Raw genomic sequence first — 22,458 nt, 5'->3', positions numbered from 1 at the left:
TCACTTTTGTTGCTCAAGCTGGAGTGCAATCGCATGATCTCGGCTCACTGCAACCTCCACCTCCCGGGTTCAAGCAATTCTCCTGCCTCAGCCTTCTGAGTAGCTGGGATTACAGGCATGTGCCACCACTCCTGGCTAATTTTGTGTTTTTAGGGGGTTTTTCCATATTGCTCAGGGTGGTCTTGAACTCCTGACCTCAGGTGATTCGCCCGCCTCAGCCTCCCAAAATGCTGGGATTACAGGCCTGAGCCACCACTCCCAGCTGGAAGAGATTTTTCTATTTTTTTTTTTTTTAATGTTTCAACAGCAGTAATGTCAGAGATTTTTCTATTGAGATCATGGAATGAAAGATGGAGTTGTCTTAGGAGACTGGGTCCAGAGTCTGCAGGAATGAAGACTGGGTGCAAAGAGCTCTGCAAGGCCAGACCACAGCCCAGGAGTGGGCAGAACCAAGGCAGGTGGGATGGGGAGGGGCTGGGGTCACATGAGCCAACAGGCGAGCAGACAGATCCAGATTCTGGTTCTGTACCTCCATATCTGTACAACCTTCTTGTGGCCTGGCTTTCCTCTTTTGCAGTTTGAGGCATTGACATGGATTGTCTCTAAGGCTCTGTTTCTAGTGTTAAGATCTTAGCCCTGCTTCAGCAACATTAGGCACAGTTTAGGTTGTGGGAGGTGACAGTCATATCCAAGCCTGTCACTCATCCAGCATCCCCAGAACTTTTATCTCCAAACTGCTCTGTACAAACTCTGATTCGACCTCACCCCACTCCCCACCCTGCCTCCCCTGTGGGACTCAGGGAGCTCCTTTCTGGTGTCAGCAAGTTCCCGGAAGCCTCAGCCCCTTCAGCTTCCTGCCCTGCTGATTTGAAACCAGGTTGCTCTTGCAAACTCCCAAGTGGAGGCTGTTGGTTTTCTCTCACCCCATGTATTCTGGGTCTGGAATGGGGATAGGTCTGCCCTTTGCTCCACTGCCCCTTCCTCTGTGCCCCCTTCTTTCCTCCTTCAAAGTCCCAGCTCCCTTGAAGATCTCGCCTCAGACTGTATTCAGCCCCTTAAACCCATCACCGCTGCCTCCTACCAATCTCTGGGTCACTTCCTCTCCTTTGCTGAAGGTGCCAGAGCCTGGCTATATTCTCTCCATCCCCACTCCTGTCACTGTCCTTGTTGACTCAAACATCCATGCAGACAATTCTGATGACACCATAGCCCATGCAGACAAATTTTTTTTTTTTTTTTGAGATGTAGTTTCACTCTTGTTGCCCAGGCTGGAGTGCAGTGGTGCGATCTCGGCTCACTGCAACCTCCGCTCCCCGGATTCAAGTGGTTCTCTTGCCTCAGCGTCCCAAGTGTCTGGGATTACAGGCGCCTGCCACCACGCTCGGCTAATTTTTGTATTTTTATAGAGACAGGGTTTCACCATGTTGGCCAGGCTGGTCTTGAACTCCTGACTTCAGGTGATCTACCCTCCTTGGCCTCCTAAAGTGCTAGGATTATAGGCATGAGCCACTACACCCGGCAGCCCATGCAGACAACTCTGATGACACCATAGCCTTTGAGTGTCTCGGCCATCTCACTCCCTCTGATCCCTTCCTCCCCACTTCCCACAGCACACATACAATATTTGTTAACGATGCGTAGACAATGGACTCCTTGGAAGAGGTTCCAGTTATCTTCAAAATTATAATGGCTATAACTAGGGTGACCGCATCATTTATTTTCCAAACTGGGACAGGTTTGTGAGTGAAAGAGGACACCAAAATAATTAAAATTATATTACTTTTGGAAATATTTACTTATTGATGACAAATCAGTTTTTATATTAAGGCCCCTACAAAATAACTAGATTCAAAAACTATTTTCCAAAATAAAATATTTCTTTAAAAAAATCAAACTAACTTACATGTGTACACTGATGCAATGTTGAAAAACTCCTTTATGGGGTTTATCTTCACATGCAAAAACATAGGCAGAATAATTGTTCCTAGTCCTTATTTAAATTTTTAAGTTAGCATCTTTTTTTTTTTTTTTGAGATGGAGTCTCAAACTGACTCTGTCCCCCAGACTAGAGTGCAATGGCACCATCTAGGCTCATGCAACCTCTGCCTCTCGGGTTCAAGCCAGTCTCCTGCCTCAGCCTCCCAAGTGGCTGGGACTACAGGCATGTACTACCATGCCCAGCTAATTTTGTGTTTTGAGTAGACAAGGGGTTTCACTATGTTGGTCAGGCTGGTCTTGAACTCCTGACCTCAGGTGATCCACCTGCCTTGGCCTCCCAAAGTGCTGGAATTATAGGCGTGAGCCACCATGCCCAGCGTAAATTAGCTTCTTAGCTGAGTCTGGCATGAATAGAATGCCACTGGCATCTTTCTGAAGAATTTCCTTTTAAAAAACAGATTTATATTTTGAAGTTTTTGGACAAAATTGTAATTGCATTCAAAGTAAATTTTATGACAAAGAAATCTGAAATTCTTGACACCTTTAATTGATTTTTCTCTGTAGATCACAGTATTTTCAATTGACAGTATACTCTCTTCAGGTATTAAGAAATTTGGTGAGCTCAGTGCAAATTCTGCTAACTGAATAATATCCTCAATTCTAATTTTTAATGTAAATATTTTGTCCCCTGTATTGACACAATTCCTTTGTTTCTGTCCCATTCATAGTAGTATTCATCAAAACATATTTTTATAAAACATAACCTATCAATTAAGTCATCTCTATTTATGATTCTTTTGAACATTTCCCTATTACACATGGGTTTCACATGCTGATAGGTGAGTCTTTGGAGAAGCTAGAAGTAAAAAGTGAAGTGCAAGCAAACTCATTCCAGGTTATTTTAATGCAATTATCAATAGTTGGTTAACAAATGAAAAATCCGGCCAGGCGCGGTGGCTCACACCTGTAATCCCAGCACTTTGGGAGGCCAAGGTGGGCGGATCATGAGGTCAGGAGTTCGAGACAAACCTGACCAATATAGTGAAACCCCGTCTCTACTAAAAAAAAAAAAAAAATAGAAAAATTAGCGGGGCATGGTGACGCACACCTGTAATCCCAGCTACTCAGGAGGCTGAGGCAGGAGAATCACTGGAACTCAGGAGGCCGAGGTATCTTGCAGTGAGCCAAGATCCTGCCACTGCACTCCAGCATGGGCAACAGAGTGAGACTCTGTCTCAAAAAAAAAAAAAAAAAAGAAAAGAAAGAAAGAAAGAAAAAGAAAAAAAGAAAAATACAAGAGAAATGCTGAACTGGATGGACCCAGGGCAGCAGGCAGAAATGGGGCCTCTTTGAGGAAATGTAACACTAACTCCTCAGGGGTAGCTCAGTGCTTCTAGGTCATGGCAGCAGATACAAATCACCAGAGAGCTCTTAAAATGTGCCAATGTTCAAGCTCCAATCCCAGGTACTCAGATTTCACCGGTACTGGGTAGGGCCTGGGAACCAGCACTGCAGCCTCCTGATTCCAATGTGCAGCCTACTGCACCACTTTTTTTTTTTTTTTTACAGTCTTGCTCTGTCATCCAGGCTGGAGTGCAGTGGCACAATCTCAGCTCAGTGCAACCTTCGCCTCCCAGGTTGAAGCGATTCTCCTGTTTTAGCCTCCTGAGTAGCCTAGACTACAGGCTCTAGCCACCATGCCCAGCTAATTTTTGTATTTTTAGTAAAAACGGGGTTTCGCCATTTGGCCAGGCTGGTCTTGAACTCCTGACCTCAGGTGATCCATCTGCCTCAGCCTCCCAAAGTGCTGGGATTACAGGCATGAGCCCCTACGCCTACTGCACCACTTTTAGGCAAGATCAGCTTGGTCCTCCAGAGCTGGCTGCTCCTAAAGCATCATGTGGCAAGTATTCAGTGGCTCAGACCTCAGCGAGGGAGGCACATCAGGAGAAGCAAAGCCACCGTCCATGATCTCTGCACCTCTGCAGGTGCGCTGTCACATCAGGCCGGGCGTGAGCCCACAGAAGGTGCTCTGGGAACTGAGGAAAGCAAACGGTGGCCCCGCCACGAACCCTGTGTACACACGACACAGTCAGAAAGATTGCATGCCATCCTTTTAAACATTTAATTAAGTAATTCCTACATCATCATGACAAAAATGAAACTTGCTGAGAGTTACAGAGTTCTAATGAGAATTCAAAACTTAAAAATCTCACAAAAGCTCTATGTGAGCCTGTCATAAGGGCTGCACTGTATTCTGAACATTTATTTAGAAAACAATTGTCAAAATGTAAAATCCCCAGTGCCCTCAACATGATGTAGCATTTCGGCTTATTCTATAAATTTGTGATCTTCTTTGTCACTCCAAGTTTTGGAGTATGAAAAAGCCTGATGGCAAAGAATAACAACAGGGGATCTGTTTCCCCAAGCCCTTCCCACGCCTGGATGCCCTGTGCGTGCCCCCTCAAGCGCTGGGGTTGCCCAAAGAGACAGTCAGAAAAGCAGCACTTGTTGGCGCTCTGCCTGCTCTGAATTCAGTTCCGAGGCTGTGAGTTGAACTCTGTACAAATGTTCTGGATGACCCTGGGGACATATTGGTAGAGGTTGTCAAACTCATCCACAAAGAAGGAGTGATCCCTGGCGGGGTGAGTGGCAATGACTTCTAGCTCCTCCTGTGCGGCCCAAGCAATGCCTATTGCATAGGTGATCACTCCTGTGGGGACAAAGATTAGATGAATGAATGTCCCCAAGAAAAGGAACTGCCAAAGAATCTCTGCCTTGTTGCTGCTCTGCTGGCACAGCCAAACCCAAAATCAGAAACGTGCCCAAACCAAGCCAAACCAAACTAAACCAAAAAACCCCTGCAGACCTCTAGGTTTCCAGAATTACGACTAAGTACGGCCATTCATTCCTTCACTCAATAACTGCTTTTGAGCATACGCTATATACTAACAGTAACAATATTTATATAGTCGTTATCTCTGGAGTTTATAGTCTTTTAAGAGAAAAAATGAACAAAATGGAGTAAATCACATGGTAAGAATTTTGTGTTTAGGAATAAAAGAGTGGAAGATATTTTGGGACAAGTGAAGGTTTTGGGGCCATGCAGACACATAACACATGCCTGCTACCAGTGTGGAGAGCTGAATAGAGCCTTAAATGCATCAAAAGCTGGTTCAAGATTTTTTTTTTTTTTTTTTTTAGATGGAGTTTTGCTCTTGTTGCCTAGACCGGAGCACAATGGCGTGATCTTGGCTCACCGCAACCTCTGCCTCCTGGGTTCAAGCGATTCTCCTGCTTCAGCCTCTCAAGTAGCTGGGATTACAGGCATGAGCCACCATACCCAGCTAATTTTGTATTTTTAGTAGAGACAGGGTTTCTCCATGTCGGTCAGGCTGGTCTCGAACTCCCGACCTCAGGTAATCCACCCTCCTTAGCCTCCCAAAGTGCTGGGATTATAGATGTGAGCCACCATGCCTGGCCAGTTCAAGATCTTTTACACTAAAACAGGGAATGGCATCACTTTAGGCTTGAGGGTGACTTTACAAACCATGGAATCCAACCTCATTTCCAGTGCAGGAACCCTTGTCCAAGGTGCCAGAGAGATGGTCCCCAGCATCTGCTCCATCACTGTCATGAAGAAAGGCTTCCAAGATAAAGAAGGGGGTGCCCAACACTGTTGGGTGCTGCAGGGTGGTCATGTAAGGTGAACATGAAAAAGTGCTCAATGGATTTTCGTTTGTTTTGAGACAGAACATCACTCTGTGGCCCAGGCTGGAGTGCAGTGGTGTGATCTCCACTCACTGCAACCTCCACTTCCTGAATTCAAGTAATTCTCCTGCCTCAGTCTGTCGAGTAGCTAGGATTACAGGCGTGCACCACCACACCTGGCTGATTTTTGTATTTTTAGTAGAGACAGCGTTTCACCATGTTGGCCAGGCTGGTCTTGAACTCTTGACCTCAAGTGATCCTCCTGCCTCAGCCTCCCAAACTGCTGGGATTGGAGGCGTGAGCCACCATGCCTGGCCTCACTGGGATTTAAAGAAAGCAAAAAGAAAACAAGACATTAATAGTTTGTTAAGAAGAGTCTCAGGGGAGAAGATGCCAAAGAAACCAAATGAACTACTGTTGAGTCGAGAGTGAGAAAGAAGTAAACGTGTGGGTCAGCGCACACAGCTGCTTTCCTGAGGTTTGGCTGTGAAAGGGAGTCAGTAGGTGGTAACTGGAGCAGAATATGGAGTCACAGAGAATGTTTTATTTATAGGGAGGGAGGAACTTGAGCCCATCTAGGTGCAAATGGGAAGGAGTATAATAAGACTGAAGGTGTTAGATTGCAGTGGGGAAAAGTTACCCAGGGAAGAGAGGACAGGATTCAGAGACAAGGCATCCATTCTTAGTGGGAAAGCTGGGAGGTTGCCTGGGGTGATGGGTCTTGATTTGGGTTGTGGGTAGCTGGTCAGCAGGTGCGTGACCTTACTCTACAATAGCCTATTCCCACACCACCTTCAGGCTGGTCTGAGTGGGGTGACCAAAATGGCCATGAAACAGAGGGTGGAGCCTGGATGTGGCCTTCCTGCCCTGGCATCTCCCCCTGGGGCACCCACAGTGGCGTCACTATCTCTAGCATCTTCTGGGTGCCTGGGAGAGCCATGCCTACCTCATGTGGCTCTGACCTAAGCTGCTTTTTGATTGTGGTCTATTGAGTTGCATTTCAGTTGCCAGTCCCTTTTCTCACCCCTCCAGTTTCTTTTCTCTGAATATTGTCGAGATTGGAAGAAGCCAGCTTTGGACTTTTAAGTGCTGCCGGGTGTCAGTGAGAGCAGCTTTGCTGCAGAGCTGGGCTTATACAGACTAAGCCCTCCTTCCTGCTCAAAGATGGAGAGCTTGTCCTTAAATAAAAACTACGCAAACAGTACAAGAAATTTGGCTCTCCAGGCCGGGCACAGTGGCTCACACCTGTAATCCCAGCACTTTGGGAGGCTGAGGTGGGTGGATCACCTGAGGTCAGGAGTTCAAGACCAGCCTGGCCAACATGACGAAACCCTATCTCTACTAAAAGTACAAAATTAGCGGGGTGTGGTGGCACATGCCTGTAATCCCAGCTACTTGGGAGGCTGAGGCAGGAGAATCGCTTGAACCTGGGAGGTGGAGGTTGCAATGAGCCAAGATTGCTCCATTGCACTCCAACCTGGGCAACAAGAGTGAAACTCTGTCTCAAAAAGAAAGAAAGAAAGAAAGAAAGAAAGAAAGAGATTTAGCTTTCCAGACCCCAAGTCCACTCTCGTTGTAGAGAATCTCCTACTGGCAATTCTAACAGATGGTCACCCAGTCTTGACTTGGATACTCCCAGGAACACAATGCTCACTACATTTTCAGACCGATCTCAGCATTAGGCTGAGTAAGAACCTGCCTAGGTAATTTGCATCTTTTGGTCCTACTTCATTAAAGCTGCCCTGAGAGCACCCAGGCCATTTCCCTCAGTGTTCATTTTTCCTGAGAGTAGGCCAAGGATATCCTCAGATATCCTCTGGATGAGTCCCGAAAGAGGTACATCTAGAAAAATAAGTGATGGTGGAGCTGAGCACAAACGGGGGACAGATGTTTGGAGAAAGTAGGAGAGCCTTGGGCTTGTTGTCAAAAGCTGGCCCACCTGGCTCTGCCCATTCAATCTGGGAGTTCGGGTCGGTTGCTTCTGAGCCTTACTCCATCCTCACTCTGCTGATATGAGTCCGGTGGACTTTGTGATTGTTGGCATGCAGGCATCGAGCACCCCACCATAAAAAGTAAATCACCAGGAAGACTCTGCCTGAACCCAGTGTCTGATTACTTTGGATTCCAAAATCCAGCACTATTTATTCATTAAGGCTTGTTTTAGGAAGAAATGAAAGCAGCTTTCAACCATTCGGAAAATCCTGCAAAATAACTGAAGTTAAATGTAGGTACAGAAGCCAGGTGCAGTGGCTCATGCTTATGATCCCAGCACTCTGGGAGGTTGAGGTAGGTGGATCGCTACAGGTCAGGAGTTCAAGACCAGCCTGGCCAACACGGTGAAACCCCATCTGTACTAAAAATACAAAAATTAGCTGGCCGTGGTGGCAGGCACCTATAATCCCAGCTACTCGGGAGGCTGAGGCAGGAGAATTACTTGAACCCGGGAGGCGGAAGTTGCAGTGAGCAGAGATCGTGCTGCTGCACTGCAGCCTGGGTGACAGAGCAAGACTCCACCTCAAAAAAAAAAAATGTAGGCACAGAAGAAGAAATAACAACCACAGCAGTGAGTTGTGTACACTCATATTTATCTATGGGGCATTGGTTTACTTTTGACTACTAGGTTAACTTTTATTATTATTACTGTTATTATCACTTGCGGTTTTCTCCAGGCTATTTATATTCTTGATAACTTATGATACTTTTTTTGGAACAGTGATTATACATAAATTCTGCAATAAAGGCATAAGTGTTACTGATTTTCTAAACATTTACAGATATATTTTGCTCATTTTTCATATCTGAAAACTTCTGTTGCCCTCATAGAAATTTTTATGTGGAAACAGCTCTTTGAACTTTTTTTTTTTTTTGAGACAGGATCTTGCTCTGTTGCCCAGGCTGGAGCGTGGTGGTGTACTCATAGATCACTGCAGCCTTCAACTCCAGGGCTCAAGTGATCCTCTCACCTCGGCTTCCTGAGTAGCTGGGACAATAGGCGCGCACCACCATGCCTGGCCTCTTTAAATATCTGAATTAAAATGCCTTTCAGGTTTCCCTGAAGCCCCCCCAAATCTGGTTAACAGTTGCTTACATAAAGAGTACTTGTCTTTACATTATTTTTCCTTAAAAGGTACTAACACATGGCCAGGCACGGTGACTCACGCCTGTAATTCCAGCACTTTGAGAGGCCAAGACGGAAGGATCACCCGAGGTCAGGAGTTTGAGACCAGCCTGGCCAACATGGTGAAACCCCGACTCTACTAAAAATACAAAAATTAGCCAGGTGTGGTGGCGCACTTCTGTAATGCCAGCTACTTGGGAGTCTGAGGCAGGAAAATCACTTGAACCCGGGAGGCAGAGGTTGCAGTGATCAGAGATTGCACCACTGCACTCCAGCCTGGGCGACAAAGCGAGATTCTATCTCTCAATACATACATACATACATACATACATAAAGAAAGGAATAAAAGTTACTAACACAATTTAGTGGTCTAGGTACCAGTACAATTTGATATATTCAATAGAGATAGAGGTTTGGTGTTTTTAATAGAGGTAAAGTGATGAGTCAAATTCCCTTTTAATGTATCATACCCTTGTGGAAAATGCCTCAGGGTGCAGGATGTAAAGGAAAGGGTTAATGTGCCCAGTCATCCACAGGCCGTGGGTTTGTAATGCCACTTAGACCACCTTGCTGCCCTGTCCTTTTCCTCTCCCTACTCAGAGGGGCTTGCAGTGCTTCTACCCCTAATGCCCTCCCTGAAGCTTTGTACATTTTTATTAAGTTGTAGAAAAAGTCAATGCATAAGAAGACAATAGCTTCCTTGTCCCACTGGCCCACCAAGCTCCAGAAAGATGCCTCAGCCCCAGGCTGCTTGGCAAGCCCAGCTTACCCTTCAGATGGGCAGCCATGGCTGGGATCCGCACGTCGTCATAGGACCTCCCGTCGGTGATGAGGATCATTAACTTTCTCTTGTTGGGCTTGGACTTCATGAAGAGCTGCTCCAGGGCGAAGTTGATGGCAGCCCCCGTGCTGGTGCCACCGCTCCAGTAGCCCACCCTCTTGATGGCGTTGAGGATGTCGGGCTTGCTGCCGTACTTGTCGAACCCAAACTCCAGCCGCTGCTCATAGGTGTACTGCACGGCCCCGATGCGCGTGTCCGTGTCGGAAATCTCAAACTCTTTGCTGATGTTGGTCACAAACTGGAGAACGGTGCGGAAGTTGCCCGTCCCCACGCTGCTGGAGCCGTCGATGACGAAGCCAATGTCGGCCGAATTCAAGCAGGTCTTGCTGCAAGCCAGGCGGTCGGTGTCGCAGACCCGTTTCACCAGGGGCTGCAGGGTCTTGTGGAGGCCAAACCAGCTCTGCACATGCAGCGAGTAGAAGCCATTGGTTCTGCACACGGCCTGGAAGACAGAGGGGGGGGACCCGCGCCAGATCAGGGGCAGATCCTCTAGTGTCACCGTTAGGCTCGACCCCCGGGGCAGATGAAGAAGCAAGCAGACCCCTGATTTCTGCTTTAGTTCTCCTACCAGGTTTTTCCACCTCGGTTCACCCAGGGGGCACCCACTGAGGCAAAGCCCCTGGGTTATCTCTGGACTCAGTCTCACTCCCTCAATTTCAGCTGGGTCCCTGCCTGCATTAGTGGAAAGCTGTCTGCTAAGCAAATTCACAGGGAGATATTAAATCTCTGGAATCAGCTTCACATGTATGCTTCTCCAGGCCCCTCCTTTGTGCTGGCAGCCAGCCATAAGATTGGCATTGGTGGGCACCATGGCATGAGAGGACTAAAGAAAGTTTTTATTCCGATTGGGAAAAGAGATGACATACACAATAAATCACTACAGAAATGTTTCCAGAGCAGCCCGTCACCTGGAAGGGATCCCACAGTTGCTGAATGACCACATGTTGGGGGTCCCATCAGATGCTCTTGGAATGATTCTCTCATTCAATCCCCACCCTCACCCTGCAAGGTGGAATCATAACGCCCTGCCATGAAGAAACAAACCGAGCTATGAAGGGACTTCCTGAGTCCATGAGATTGGAACACAAATCTATCCACCTTCAGAAGCAGACAACCCTGCCTCCAGGCAAATGAATATTTATTTACCAGTGCCTAAGTTTATTCCAGAAAAAAACCAGGCAGCTGCAAACACACCTTGAGCGAACTGGTTGTTGAGCTCCTGGAAGTGGCTGGCATAGTATTCCCAAGGCGTGGTGTTTCTTCCTTACCCCTGCCTCTGGGTCACAGAAAGAGTCAGACCAGATAACTACTGATGGCCTTGGATAATTAAAAGGTTATTTTAGAACAAGAGATGGCTTCAAACTTTCCTGGGAAATATTTTTCTTAAATTGATTTGTAAAAACCTAAATGGACTCATGACTGTAATCCCAGCACTTTGGGAGGCTGAGGCAGGCAGATCTTGAGATCAGGAGATGGAAACCATCCTGGCCAACATGGTGAAACCCATCTCTACTAAAATACAAAAAATTAGCTGGGCATTGTGGCGCATGCCTGTGGTCCCAGATACTGGGGAGGCTGAAACAGAATTGCTTGAACCCAGGAGGCAGAGATTGCAGTAAGCCGAGATCACACCACTGCACTCCAGCCTGGTGACAGAGCAAGACTCCATCTCAAAAACAAAAACAAACAAAACAATCCACCTAAATGGGGTAACAAAACTTTCCATGGAGCCGGTGACATGTGAGGTAAGTGCTGAGCCTGAGCTGAATTCTGGCGAACAGATGGAGGGAGGGATTCCCACCAGGCAGTGAAGTCACAGCAGGAGACAGTGGCGGTGCTGGGTGTGGGTGGGAGACCAGTTGACTGGAACACAGGGCTGTGCGAGGTCATAATGGATGATAGATGATGGGCCAGGAGAGTGGGTGGGACTGCACCCCAGAAGGCCTTGAGAGCAATGGGTAGCAATGAAGGATTTGGAGCAAGGACCTCACAGGGCTGGAATCAGAAACGTGAGTTGGGCTTCACTGTGAAACGAACCTGGGTTGAGCACTAGCAGGGAGAAGGACCAGATGCACGGTACCAGCTTGAACTGGGGAGGGGGCATCGTGCGTGGGAAAGAGGAGAGAGAGATCTGTGATGTGGGAGCTGCTGAGGAGTTCTGGGATGACACTGCCCTCTGGGATAGGTGCGTGGTCATTCATGTAAAGTCCAGAGGAGGAAACAGTTTGGTGTGAAGATGATGAACTCGGCTTGTCACAGGTGGATTTTAAGGTTCTGACAGGCCATCAGGTAGAGAAAAGTCAGTCAGCTGGAAATGGATGCCTAAGAGCTCAAGAGATGAGGGCAGAAGCTGTGACCCTGGGAGGGATTCTGCAGGGACAGGGCCTCTTAAAGATGAGGGTGCAGACCAGGGGAGGAGGCAAGAGGTCATGAAATAAGAGCCATGCTGCACCCTGGAAGTCCAGGAGAAGGGCATTTCAAGGAGCAGGAAGTGGCCATCAGTTTGAGATGCTGCAGGAGGTTGAGCCCTGCTGGCTTTGAACACATAGAATATTAAAGCCAGAAGGGCCTCAAAGACAAACCTGTCCAAGGCTTTCTTTCTGTTTCAAAGCTGGAGCCTCTTCTTTGGAGGAAGGTTTATGTGGTGTTCCATTGTACCAGATGCACAAAAGCTGAGCAGCTTTGGTGGAGTGAGTGAGGGAGGCCTCGATCACATCTCTTGCTGGGCATCTCCACAGAACCCAGGAGAAGCATCTGAAAATGCATCTCACTGCTGTGGTTCAGTGTCTCCCTTCTATTGTTCACCAAGTTCATTAATTGGCAACGTGTGTATACAGAAGAAAGCGTGTGTGTGTCTGTGTGTGTGAGAGAGAGAGAGAGGAGAGAGAGAGAGAGTGTATATGTTCGCTTGCATGAGTGTGAAGGCTCTCTGGGCTGCCTGGGTGAGACTCCCCTGGGGCTATGGGAGGAGCAAGGGAGAACCTAGCTAGAATTCGGGGGCACTGCCCCTCTACTCTCCTCCAAAGCTGCTGGCCTTGGGGGGATGCGGGGTTTTGCTCTGAGAGGGTAATTGCAGGTTCCGGATTGACCAGTCCCTCCCTGGAGGCCTTACTGCCTAGAAATGAGCTTCACGCACATTTAAAGGCATGGGAAACCCACTGCATCGGCATTATAACTTTTCAGAGTGCAGAAAAGTCTTATGTTGGGTGGGTCTCTGGATACCTTTGCAGACCTTGTCTTTGCATACCTTGTTTGCAAAGTTGGGCTCCACCACATACTGCTTCTCATTTTCAACAGCACCTTCAATGGTGATGAAGAAAATGTTGATTCCTGACTCTCTTGCAAGTCTCGAAGCCTCCTCCACTTTGTCTGTGGGCCAGCCATCCACCATCACCACCACCACGTTGGGAGCACCGCTTCTGTTTCCATTGGCTTTGGAAAAGAAGTTCTTGGTCACAAAGGAGATGGCCCGGCCTGGAAGAAAAGGAAATCTCATGATTGGAGTGATCGTGCTGATTATAAATACAGGAAGAGATAACAGTAGCACAACAAGGTTCAGAAAAACGAAAAACACACTCATTCCTTCCTTAGTTTTTTTTTTTTTTTAAGACAGGGTCTCACTCTGTCACCCAGGCTGGAGTGCAGTGGTGTGATCATGGCTCACTATAGCTTCAACCTCCTGAACTTAATCAATCCTCCCACCTCAGCCTCCTGAGTAGATGGGACTACAGTCATGCACTACAGTACCTGGTTATTTTGTATTTTTTTGTAGAGACAGGTTTCGCTATGCTGCCTAGGCTGGTCTCAAACTCCCGGGCTCAGGTGATCTGCCCATCTCAGCTTCCCAAAGTGCTGAGATTACAGGCGTGAGCCACTGTGCCCAACCTGTTTCTTTTTAAAAAACACCTCAACTATTTTCAGGTGTAGAATTCAGTATTATTAAGTACATTCACGATGTGCAGCCGTGACCACTATCCATTCTGGTTTCATTTCAAGCCTTTAACTTCTATTGTCTCTGCTTTGAAGAAAGTTTTAGAGAAAGCAATCCGGTGAGAAAGACTTTCATGAGAATAAAAGTGCCCCTTCTCTGCTGAACTCACACTAAGCCCCTAAGCCAGCCCTGTGTTGTCTCTGGGAACACAGTGTGGGAGGAGTTGACCGGGAGTGACGGCAGCCTCTTCTTGGCCCTCTGCAGCCTGGGGTGAGCCTGGGCTCCTGCTGGCTGTGCAGAGCTGTGTTCTGGGGTCAGCAGTGTTCTCCCTCCAGTTGCAGGCCAGGGATACAGGTCTGGCTGGGCAGGGAAGAGTTGCACCCACTAGGAACTGAGAGACCGTGTTCTAGTCCTGGCTGTGCTACTTGCTAGCTGTGTGACCCTGAATAGGTCACCATATGTCTGCGGGCCTAGATTTCCATGACAGCAATCTACTTCAACTGAGTGCAGCAGTCGTGAAGTGCTACAAAGCCTTCTGCCATGACTTTTCCAAGAGCATATTTCACACTGAGAAGGGCTTCGGGAAATTTTCAGAGTCAACTAGACAATGACCAATTGACTCAGTTTGCCAGGTCTTTCCCAGTTTTAGCACTGAAAGCCCCAAGTTCTCCTGGGAAAACTCGGACAACTGTTCACCCTGGAGTCAGCATGGCTGTATATAGTAGGCAGAGCTCTTAACCCAGACTTTGTGAACTCCACGGCGCTTGAAATTATACATAGTATTTTGTGTATATAAGTATCTGTCTGAATAGAAGGGCCATAGTTTTCATGAGATTCTCAAAGGAGTCCTCAATCTCCATAAAAGTTAAGAAGCTCCTTCTTTAGACTTTACGATTAGTATTATTATACTCAATGCATTTCTGATTTTGGCCAGCATCCTGTCTCCACTAGCTGGTATTATCTTACCTGTCAAATGAAAGCATCAAATGGTTACATACACAGATGCTGGAGAAATGTCTTAAAAAACCCATGTGAACTGGCTGCACAGAACCCAGTTGCTAAGGGAAAATCTTGGCTGCTGAGAAATGCTTTTACAGCCAAAGGACAATTTTTCTCAGGGCCCAAAGCACCCAGAAGTCCTCTCTGGCCTAATATTAGGCACCTGTAGGCAGAGCACAGGATGCCATGAGCAGATCCCCTCAACCCCGCCTAACCTTAAATCTGGAGGCCATGATGTATTAGCGCTCAACACACATTCCATCCACCTCCCAGTGGGTCTTGAAAATAGAGGCTGGAAATCAGAAAACTACATTTTCCAGACTCCTTGCAGCTAAGGCTTTCGCTTTGTTTTAGTTCCATGAATAGATGTACTTGCATGAGATTTAGAAGATAAAAGTGAGACAGAGGCTGTAGTTTGTTTATATTTTTGCTGACAAACATCTTTAGTATCTGACTTCTCTGGGAGACTGTCACCAGAGGTGCTTGGGCTTGGTTGCTAGCTTCAGTGTTGTGGGGTGACAGGGTTTGGAGATCCATGTTGTGAGTGTGAATGGGACAGGGAGGGCATGGTTCTGGAGCTGGAAGCTCTAGTGGAAGCTTCCTGATCATGCTGGCTTCCTGGACAAAGCAGGTTTCTGAAGAGGCTGCCATGGCAGAATTCAGAAAGTGATTTCCTGATCTTGGAAGAAGAAGCAGCTCCCTTGGAGGTCCTGCTTTGGAAGGACCTTCCTGCTTTGCAGGAAGCCTTCAGATACAACTCTTAAAGCTCAGCCCACAGGAGGCTAAGGCAGGAGAATTGCCTGAACCCAGGAGGCGGAGGTTGCGGTGAGCCGAGATCACGCCATTGCACTCCAGCCTGGGTAACGAGCGAAACTCCGTCTCAAAAAAAAAAAAAAAAGCTCAGCCCAAAGTCAGCTTCTTCAGTTCTTTTCAGTGATTCTCAAAACTGCTTAATACCCTGAAATAAATCCTTTTTAGTTGGAATAAGTTGAATGGATTCTGTTCTCAGAACTCAAACTCTGGACAATACAGAGGCAGAGTCGGAACATGTCATTCACTGAAAAAGGCACCCTGATTGGATTGAGACACATCATTAATATCATCAAGGAACAAGAGTGCCTTCTGACATTTGTTTCCACTGGAATTTTACTAATGTAAGCATTAAGTTAGAAACAAATCAGAAATCAACTCTGTCATGTTTGTGATGAAGGTAATACTGCTTTGGGGGCATGGAGAGTGACTTGGCTAGTGTTTATTTAGCATTATTCAAAGGTGAAAAGCTCTGTATGTGCTAGATACTAATGTTCTGGTCACTACAGAGACATACACTGAAGTGGGAAGGGAAACCATTTATCAGATTTACTGTAACTCTGAGGATGCTCCCTTAAAGACAGTTCAATTCTCAGCATGTGCTCTAAGCCAAGCAACTGTGGCTCACATCTCCATTTCTTCGGATTTTGATGACAGGAACAGTTCCCTGAGAAGTGGACAGTCTCCCCTCCAGCGCCCCCAAAGCCACTCCTCCATTGACAAATGAATACACTGGCATGGGATCTTTCACAGTCTTTGAGCTTGTTTAGTGTGAAATTGTTTCCTAATGCCCAATCACCTCTGGATAAACATAAAATAGAATTTCTGGACATGTCCCACTGAGGACCAGACCTTGGATTTCTGGTGCACCCCCAAAGGCTCAGATATCACAGGAGTCTCAGCTTGAAATAGAGAACATGTTTCTTTTTGCACAATCATCACTACAGCACTAGTTGATTAGAACAAGATTCTCAAGGGGCACTGAGGAGCTTCCTTAACTGGTCACAAAATTCAATGAAACAGCTGATGACTTGTAGGCCCACCAAAAAACAGTCAGGACAGCAGTCTTTCTTGCCCTGAAGAATGCTACTCCTTCCCACAAACCAGGCATGCTGGAACTGTGCAGTGTATGTGTTTCACAGACGCTTGTTCTCTGGAGCCAGGATAATACTTTAGAAAAGATACAGATGTTGCAGGAGTCAATTCTTTTTCTTGTTATTTTTTTTGAGATGGAGTCTCACTCTGTCACCCAGGCTGGAGTGCAGTGGCACCATCTTGGCTCACTGTAACCTCTGCCTCTTCAAGTGATTCTCCCACTTCAGCCTCCCAAGTAGCTGGGATTATAGGCAACCGCCACCACATCCAGCTAATTTTTGTATTTTTAGTAGAGACAGGGCTTCACCATGTTGGCCAGGCTGATCTTGAACTCCTGACCTTACATGATCTGCTAGCTTCAGCCTCCCAAAGTGCTGGAATAATAGGTGTAAATCACCACACCTGACCAGAAGTTATTTCGTGATGGATTAGTATTATTTTTTCCAGGCCGGGCGCGGTGGCTCACGCCTGTAATCCCAGCACTTTGGGAGGCTAAGGCGGGTGGATCATGAGGTCAAGAGATCGAGACCATCCTGGTCAACATGGTGAAACCCCGTCTCTACTAAAAATACAAAAAATTAGCTGGGCATGGTGGCGTGTGCCTGTAATCCCAGCTACTCAGGAGGCTGAGGCAGGAGAATTGCCTGAACCCAGGAGGCGGAGGTTGCGGTGAGCCGAGATCGCGCCATTGCACTCCAGCCTGAGTAACAAGAGCAAAACTCCGTCTCAAAAAAAAAAAAAAAAAAAAAAAAAAGCTATTGTGCAGCTAGTATTATTTTTTCCTCCTTATATATACAATGTTAGAAGGCAATCACGTAGAAAGAGAATAATGGCCACAAGATAGAATAATTTGAATCTGGATCACATACCTACATTAGAAAGCCCTCCTCTCTGGGGAATTTTCTCTATGGCTGTCTTCAGATCTTGAGAATTCATGTGTGTCTTGAGGTTAAAGTGGGTAGCAGGGTTGTCTCTGAAGAGTCAGAACAAGAAACACAAATTAGCTGGAAAGTTATTACCTTTGGAGGAAGGCAGAGATCACGGTTGATTCTTTAATATACAAATAGAAGAGAAGCTGCTTCGAAGCCTTCTGCTACGGTTTGTAAAATGTCCCATTGTGGACTGGTGTGTGTAGAGAAAAGCAGGCTATTTCAAGGCTCAGAAGGCGTGTGTTGATGGTGCCATTTCCTAGCTGTGTGATCTTGAGGAGACAACTTCTCTGGGCTTTGGATTCCTCATGTAGATGAAAACATCATTATAACACCCATATTGCTAATGAACAGGACCGTTGTCAAGTGGGATTTTGCAAATGTAAGGATCCCATCTGTAGCATGCTCAGTTCTCAACCTACTCCAGACCCTCCTCGCCAAGAAGAGAATCTCAGCTGTCAGCCACTCCCTGGGTTACCCTTAGTACTGGAATTGCATGTGAACAGTGGTACCAAGGAGACCTCTCTTTCTTTCTCATCCTGCAACTGGGTGATACTACTCAAACTCACCTAGAAGGTCAACATCTATTTAACTGAAGACTGAAAAGGATTAACTGGGGAGGAGGTGGAGTGAATTCAGTGAAGAAACACAATGAGAATCCTTCTCTAGAAATGAATCTCCACGAAGCGGCTGAGCGGAGGGTGTGGAGGCGTGCCCGAGGGTGGGTGTGTGTGCATCGCACCCAAGATGAAGTGTGAGATCACATCTCACAAAGCGCTGACACTCAGCCACAGGCAGTGCTGACTTTGTGGGCACGAGACCTGTGCAGTCACAGGGCTCCATGCTCCAGAAGAGCCTGTCAGAAAGGCCCACGCTTGGTACAATGCTCTGCTGCTGCCGTCTTGAAATTCTTCATCATTTTTAAATGAGCTGCCCTGCACAGCATGTAGTCCGTCCAGGCTAGAGATACTAAGTTTTCTTTTTTGAGACAGAGTCTGTCTCTGTCTCCCAGGCTGGAGTGCACTGGTGCAATATTGGCTCACTGCAACCTCCGCCTCCCTGGTTCAAGCAATTCTCCTGCCTCAGCCTCCCAAGTAGCTGGGACTACAGTTTTGTGCCACCATGCCCAGCTAATTTTTGTATTTTCAGTAGAGATGGGGTTTTGCCATGTTGGCCAGGCTGGTCTCAAACTCCTGACCTCAGGTGATCCATCCACCTCGGCCTCCCAAAGTGTTGGAGTTACAGTGTGAGCCACCACGCCTGGCTGTAGAGGTTACTGTTTTCAAGGAGAAGGCATTTTTTTTCCCCAGAGACAGGATTTTGTTCTGTTGCCCAGCCTGGAGTGCAGTGGCCCCATCTTGGCTCACTGCAGCCTCAACTTCGTGGGCTCAAGCGATCCTCCCACCTTAGCCTCCCAAGTAGCTGGGACCACAGGTGCATGCCACCACACCCAGCTAATTTTTTCATTTTTTGGTAAAGACTGCTATGTTGCCCTGGCTAGTCTTAAACTTGTGGACTCAAGCAGCTTATTTTCCTGTTTTGGCCTCCCAAAGTGCCAAGATTATAGGTGTGAGCCACCATGCCTGGCCAAGGAAACTTTTTAGAGTAGCCTTTCTACAAACACCAGAAATTGATCCAGGAAGAAGCAGTTGTGGGCAGTTTCAGGTGGGAGCCTCACGGTGGCTGACCATGGGTGGATTCTTAGTGAGTTCTTGGGGACCGGAACAAGTGGTGCAGTCAGCAGGAAACCAGTGACCGGGACCTGGGAGAGAAGAGAAAGTGTCTGCTTCCCTCTTTCCTTTCCTCCATCCCTATTCTCCAAACTCCTATTTCAGAATGATCTATGTCATACCCAGAAGGTGGTTTATCTAAAAGACAAGAGATGAAAAACAGAGCGGCCGCCTTCAGGGAAGACAGAAAATTTCAAACAAGTTTAACCAAAGTGGGGCACAGGGGCAAAACCCAAATAGATGTAATTTCACCGGAAGAAAACCAAGTTCTATGGTTGGGACTAAACAGAAACAAACAACAACACAGCAATCAGCAGAACGGGGAAATGTGGGTGCTGAGCTGGGCGTGATCTTCCTACCACCATACAGTGTGAAGTGTCTCGATCCGAGGCTGCAGTCACAAATCTAGTGAGGAGGAGTCACACAGAGAAGGAACACTGTGGCTTTCACTCTGTATTCCTTCCCTTGGGTTCTAGGGCTTATGGGTTTTGTTTTTTTTTAATTTTATTGATTGATTGATTGATTGATGGAGTCTTGCTCTGTCGCCCAGGCTGGAGGGCAATGGGATGATCTTGGCTCACTGCAACCGCTGCCTCCTGGGTTTAGGCAATTCTCCTGCCTCAGCCTCCAGAGTAGCTGGGAATATAGGCACCCGTCACCATGCCTGGCTAATTGTTTTTTGTATTTTTAGTAGAGACAGGGTTTCACCATGTTGGCCAGGCTAGTCTCGAACGCCTTGTGATCTGTCTGCCTTGGCCTCCTAAAGTGCTGGGATTACAGGCGTGAGGCACCGTGCCTGGCCGCAATTTCAGTAAATGCTATATACACTTTTACTTATCCAGCCCATCAGCCCCCATTCCTCAGGTCCTAGCCATTCCTCTGTATACACTCATTCCCTCCCCTGTATGTCTACTGTGACACCCCGAGTCCTGGCTCCCTAGCTTCTGGCTGCCCCCAACCATTCCTGTGTTAGTCTCTGCAGGCCAGTTGTATGGCTGTCTGCTAGAGGATACTTCCTCATGGTCAGTCTCAGTTCTGCCTGCAAAATTCCCCGCTTGGAAATCATCAGAAGTTCTCATTGCTACACTTGATATTTTGGCTTTCAAAGCATCCATAATTGAATTTCCAACTATCATGTTAAGGCTGGTCTCTTTCTTATTCTCTCTTTCCCTCTCTTTTTCAGGATATTCCATATTCTAATCAAAATGAACTGCTCCCCTTTTCCCAGTTTTCTAGCTCTGTGCTTTTGCTCAATTCTTCCCTCATCTGGAAAGCCCCAATCATGCCCACCCTCCAAGCTCAGCCGCCTGTCTCCCTCACCCCCAGCCCCAGCTGACAATCTCTCTGCCTGACTCAGCTTTCTCTAACCCACATCTTGCATAATATATGGCGCCTACAGGTACTCAATTAACAGCATTAACATTTCTTTGTTCTATTTCTGTGCACCTCTAAACCTCTCAACTTTGGTGTTCCCTAGGGTGCTAGCCCCATCATGCATCACTTCTCAGCATATGCACGTCCCTGGGAGATTTCATCAACTCTCAGGGCTCAGAGACCATGCATGTGCCAAACCTGTCTGTGCACTGATCGGTCCCCTTTCTTGAACCTCACATATACATAAAATGGCTTCCATACAGCTTCCTCTGGAAGGCACCTCAGGTTAGATATTTCCAAACCTGAAGTCGTTTCTCTTCCAAGTCTGATGCACCCAACCACCCATCTCCCCATCTGCCTTCCTCTCTGACTCACTCAGTCATTCAGCAGTGTGCGTTCCTGACACGCTCCTCATCAAATACCACGTCCTGTCAGACCTACCTCTAAATATCTCTCTTATTTCTCCCATCCTTTCCATCCCCAAGTTTGGGCTTTCATCTCTGCTGAATATTCCCAGAGTTTTCTACCTGGTCTTCCTTTACCCAGGGCAGCTTCTGCAGTGGATATTTTATCCAATTGGTTGTAAGTGTTTCACAGAAGCAGATTAACTAAGAAGTTGTAATGCCTCTTCCAAGAGGTCTAATTTTGTACAGTATTTGTCATTTTGTGATCTTCATCTTAAGAGGGCCCCCAAACTGTATAAGCTTCAGCATCCTTAAATCTAGATCCTCCCCTAGTGACCAAGGATTATGAAATTTTTCAGAGCCTAAAAAAAAATGAGTTGAAACAAAAAGTATTAGCTACAAAATGAAAAATTGCAAAACTGACACTGACAATAATAAATATGTAATTGTCCATCAAACATAATGTTATTTGTAAATTTTTTACATTAATTGCAATGTAACTCATTAATTGTAAAATTTTTAATTTATAAAAATTGAATTACATTTGAAAATGATTTGTAAAAAAAATACAAAAGAAAAAATGATTTGTGTGCTAGATTTTCTCACTTTGCACAATTTCCTGTGTGTCTGATGATGGTCAAGAAATCATAGCCAATCATAAATTAAATGTTGCTTATCAACAAATAATTTAAAGAGCAAAAATATAAAGTTTCCTTTCAAATGTTTTTACAGGCCAGGCATGGTGGCTCATGCCTGTAATCCTAGCACTTTGAGAGGCCAAGATAGGAGGATCCCTTAAGCCTAGGAGTGTGAGACCCACTTGGGCAACATAGAGAGACCTTGTCTCTTATCAAAAACAAACAAACAAAAAAAAACTAAAACTAAACTAAAATAAAATAAAAATAAAAAGTTTGTACAGAAAAAACATATTTAATGTGAAACCTATTCATTTAGTCATTTTTATGATATTCTTAATATTGATCATTAAGGTGCTGTCTTGATGTTGATCACTTTGTAGAGCAATTGTCTATTCCCTGTCTCTTTCCTATGCCACATACACAGCTGAGTCTTGTTATTCTTGGCAGTCATGTTCTGTAAAGTTGTAGTTGCCATGAGCACTGAATTAGCAAGTACTGAGCCATTGCTTCCAATAGAAATACAAGGTTTAGTTCCTGTGAGCCTCTGGTTACAACATTTGCATCAACAGAACAATATGTAACTTTGTTTTACATATGTTTTTCTTTGAAGACATCAAATTTAAAATATGCTTCTTATAAATAATTATATGCAGTATATCTTTATAATAAGATATTAGCTGAGAAGGATATACAATTTTTCTGAATTTGGATAACATGACCATAAATTTCTTTTACTCTTAGCCTTACAACAATGCTGTCCACTATGCTTTTTTTTTTTTAATTAGTCATCATCTCATTAATTCATAAGATTAGCCTCTTTTCCATAGCTTCATCACACTCTTTAGATGTTATTTCAGTACTTTCTGGAGTAGACTCACATACAGACTAGCAAATTTCCTCTTGTTGTTCTGAATGTACTAAATTATGGATTCATTAACAT

General features: G+C 46.1%; 1 protein-coding gene across 4 annotated transcripts in view; it reads right to left on the bottom strand.

Annotated features, from left to right (window-relative positions):
- Positions 1-4,039: 4,039 nt before the first annotated feature.
- The window catches only part of VIT (vitrin), a 123,576-nt gene continuing 105,157 nt past the window's right edge, over positions 4,040-22,458 (bottom strand). For all 4 annotated transcript variants that reach the window (XM_021674417.2, XM_064363995.1, XM_064363997.1 and 1 more), the window contains 4 exons: positions 17,313-17,416; positions 12,856-13,082; positions 9,537-10,050; positions 4,040-4,651 (listed from right to left, as the gene is read on the bottom strand). In XM_021674417.2, coding sequence (XP_021530092.2) covers positions 4,473-4,651; positions 9,537-10,050; positions 12,856-13,082; positions 17,313-17,416 — 1,024 coding nt within the window. In that variant the 3' untranslated portion in view covers positions 4,040-4,472. The remainder of the gene's footprint in view (positions 4,652-9,536; positions 10,051-12,855; positions 13,083-17,312; positions 17,417-22,458) is intronic.

This window comes from Aotus nancymaae, unplaced genomic scaffold (assembly GCF_030222135.1).
Source record: "Aotus nancymaae isolate 86718 unplaced genomic scaffold, 86718_ANA_hifiasm-v0.15.2.pri h1tg000057l, whole genome shotgun sequence".
NCBI classification, from domain to species: Eukaryota; Metazoa; Chordata; class Mammalia; order Primates; family Aotidae; genus Aotus; species Aotus nancymaae.
Note: the sequence above shows the minus strand (reverse complement) of the source record. Positions and strands in the feature narration are given on the sequence as shown.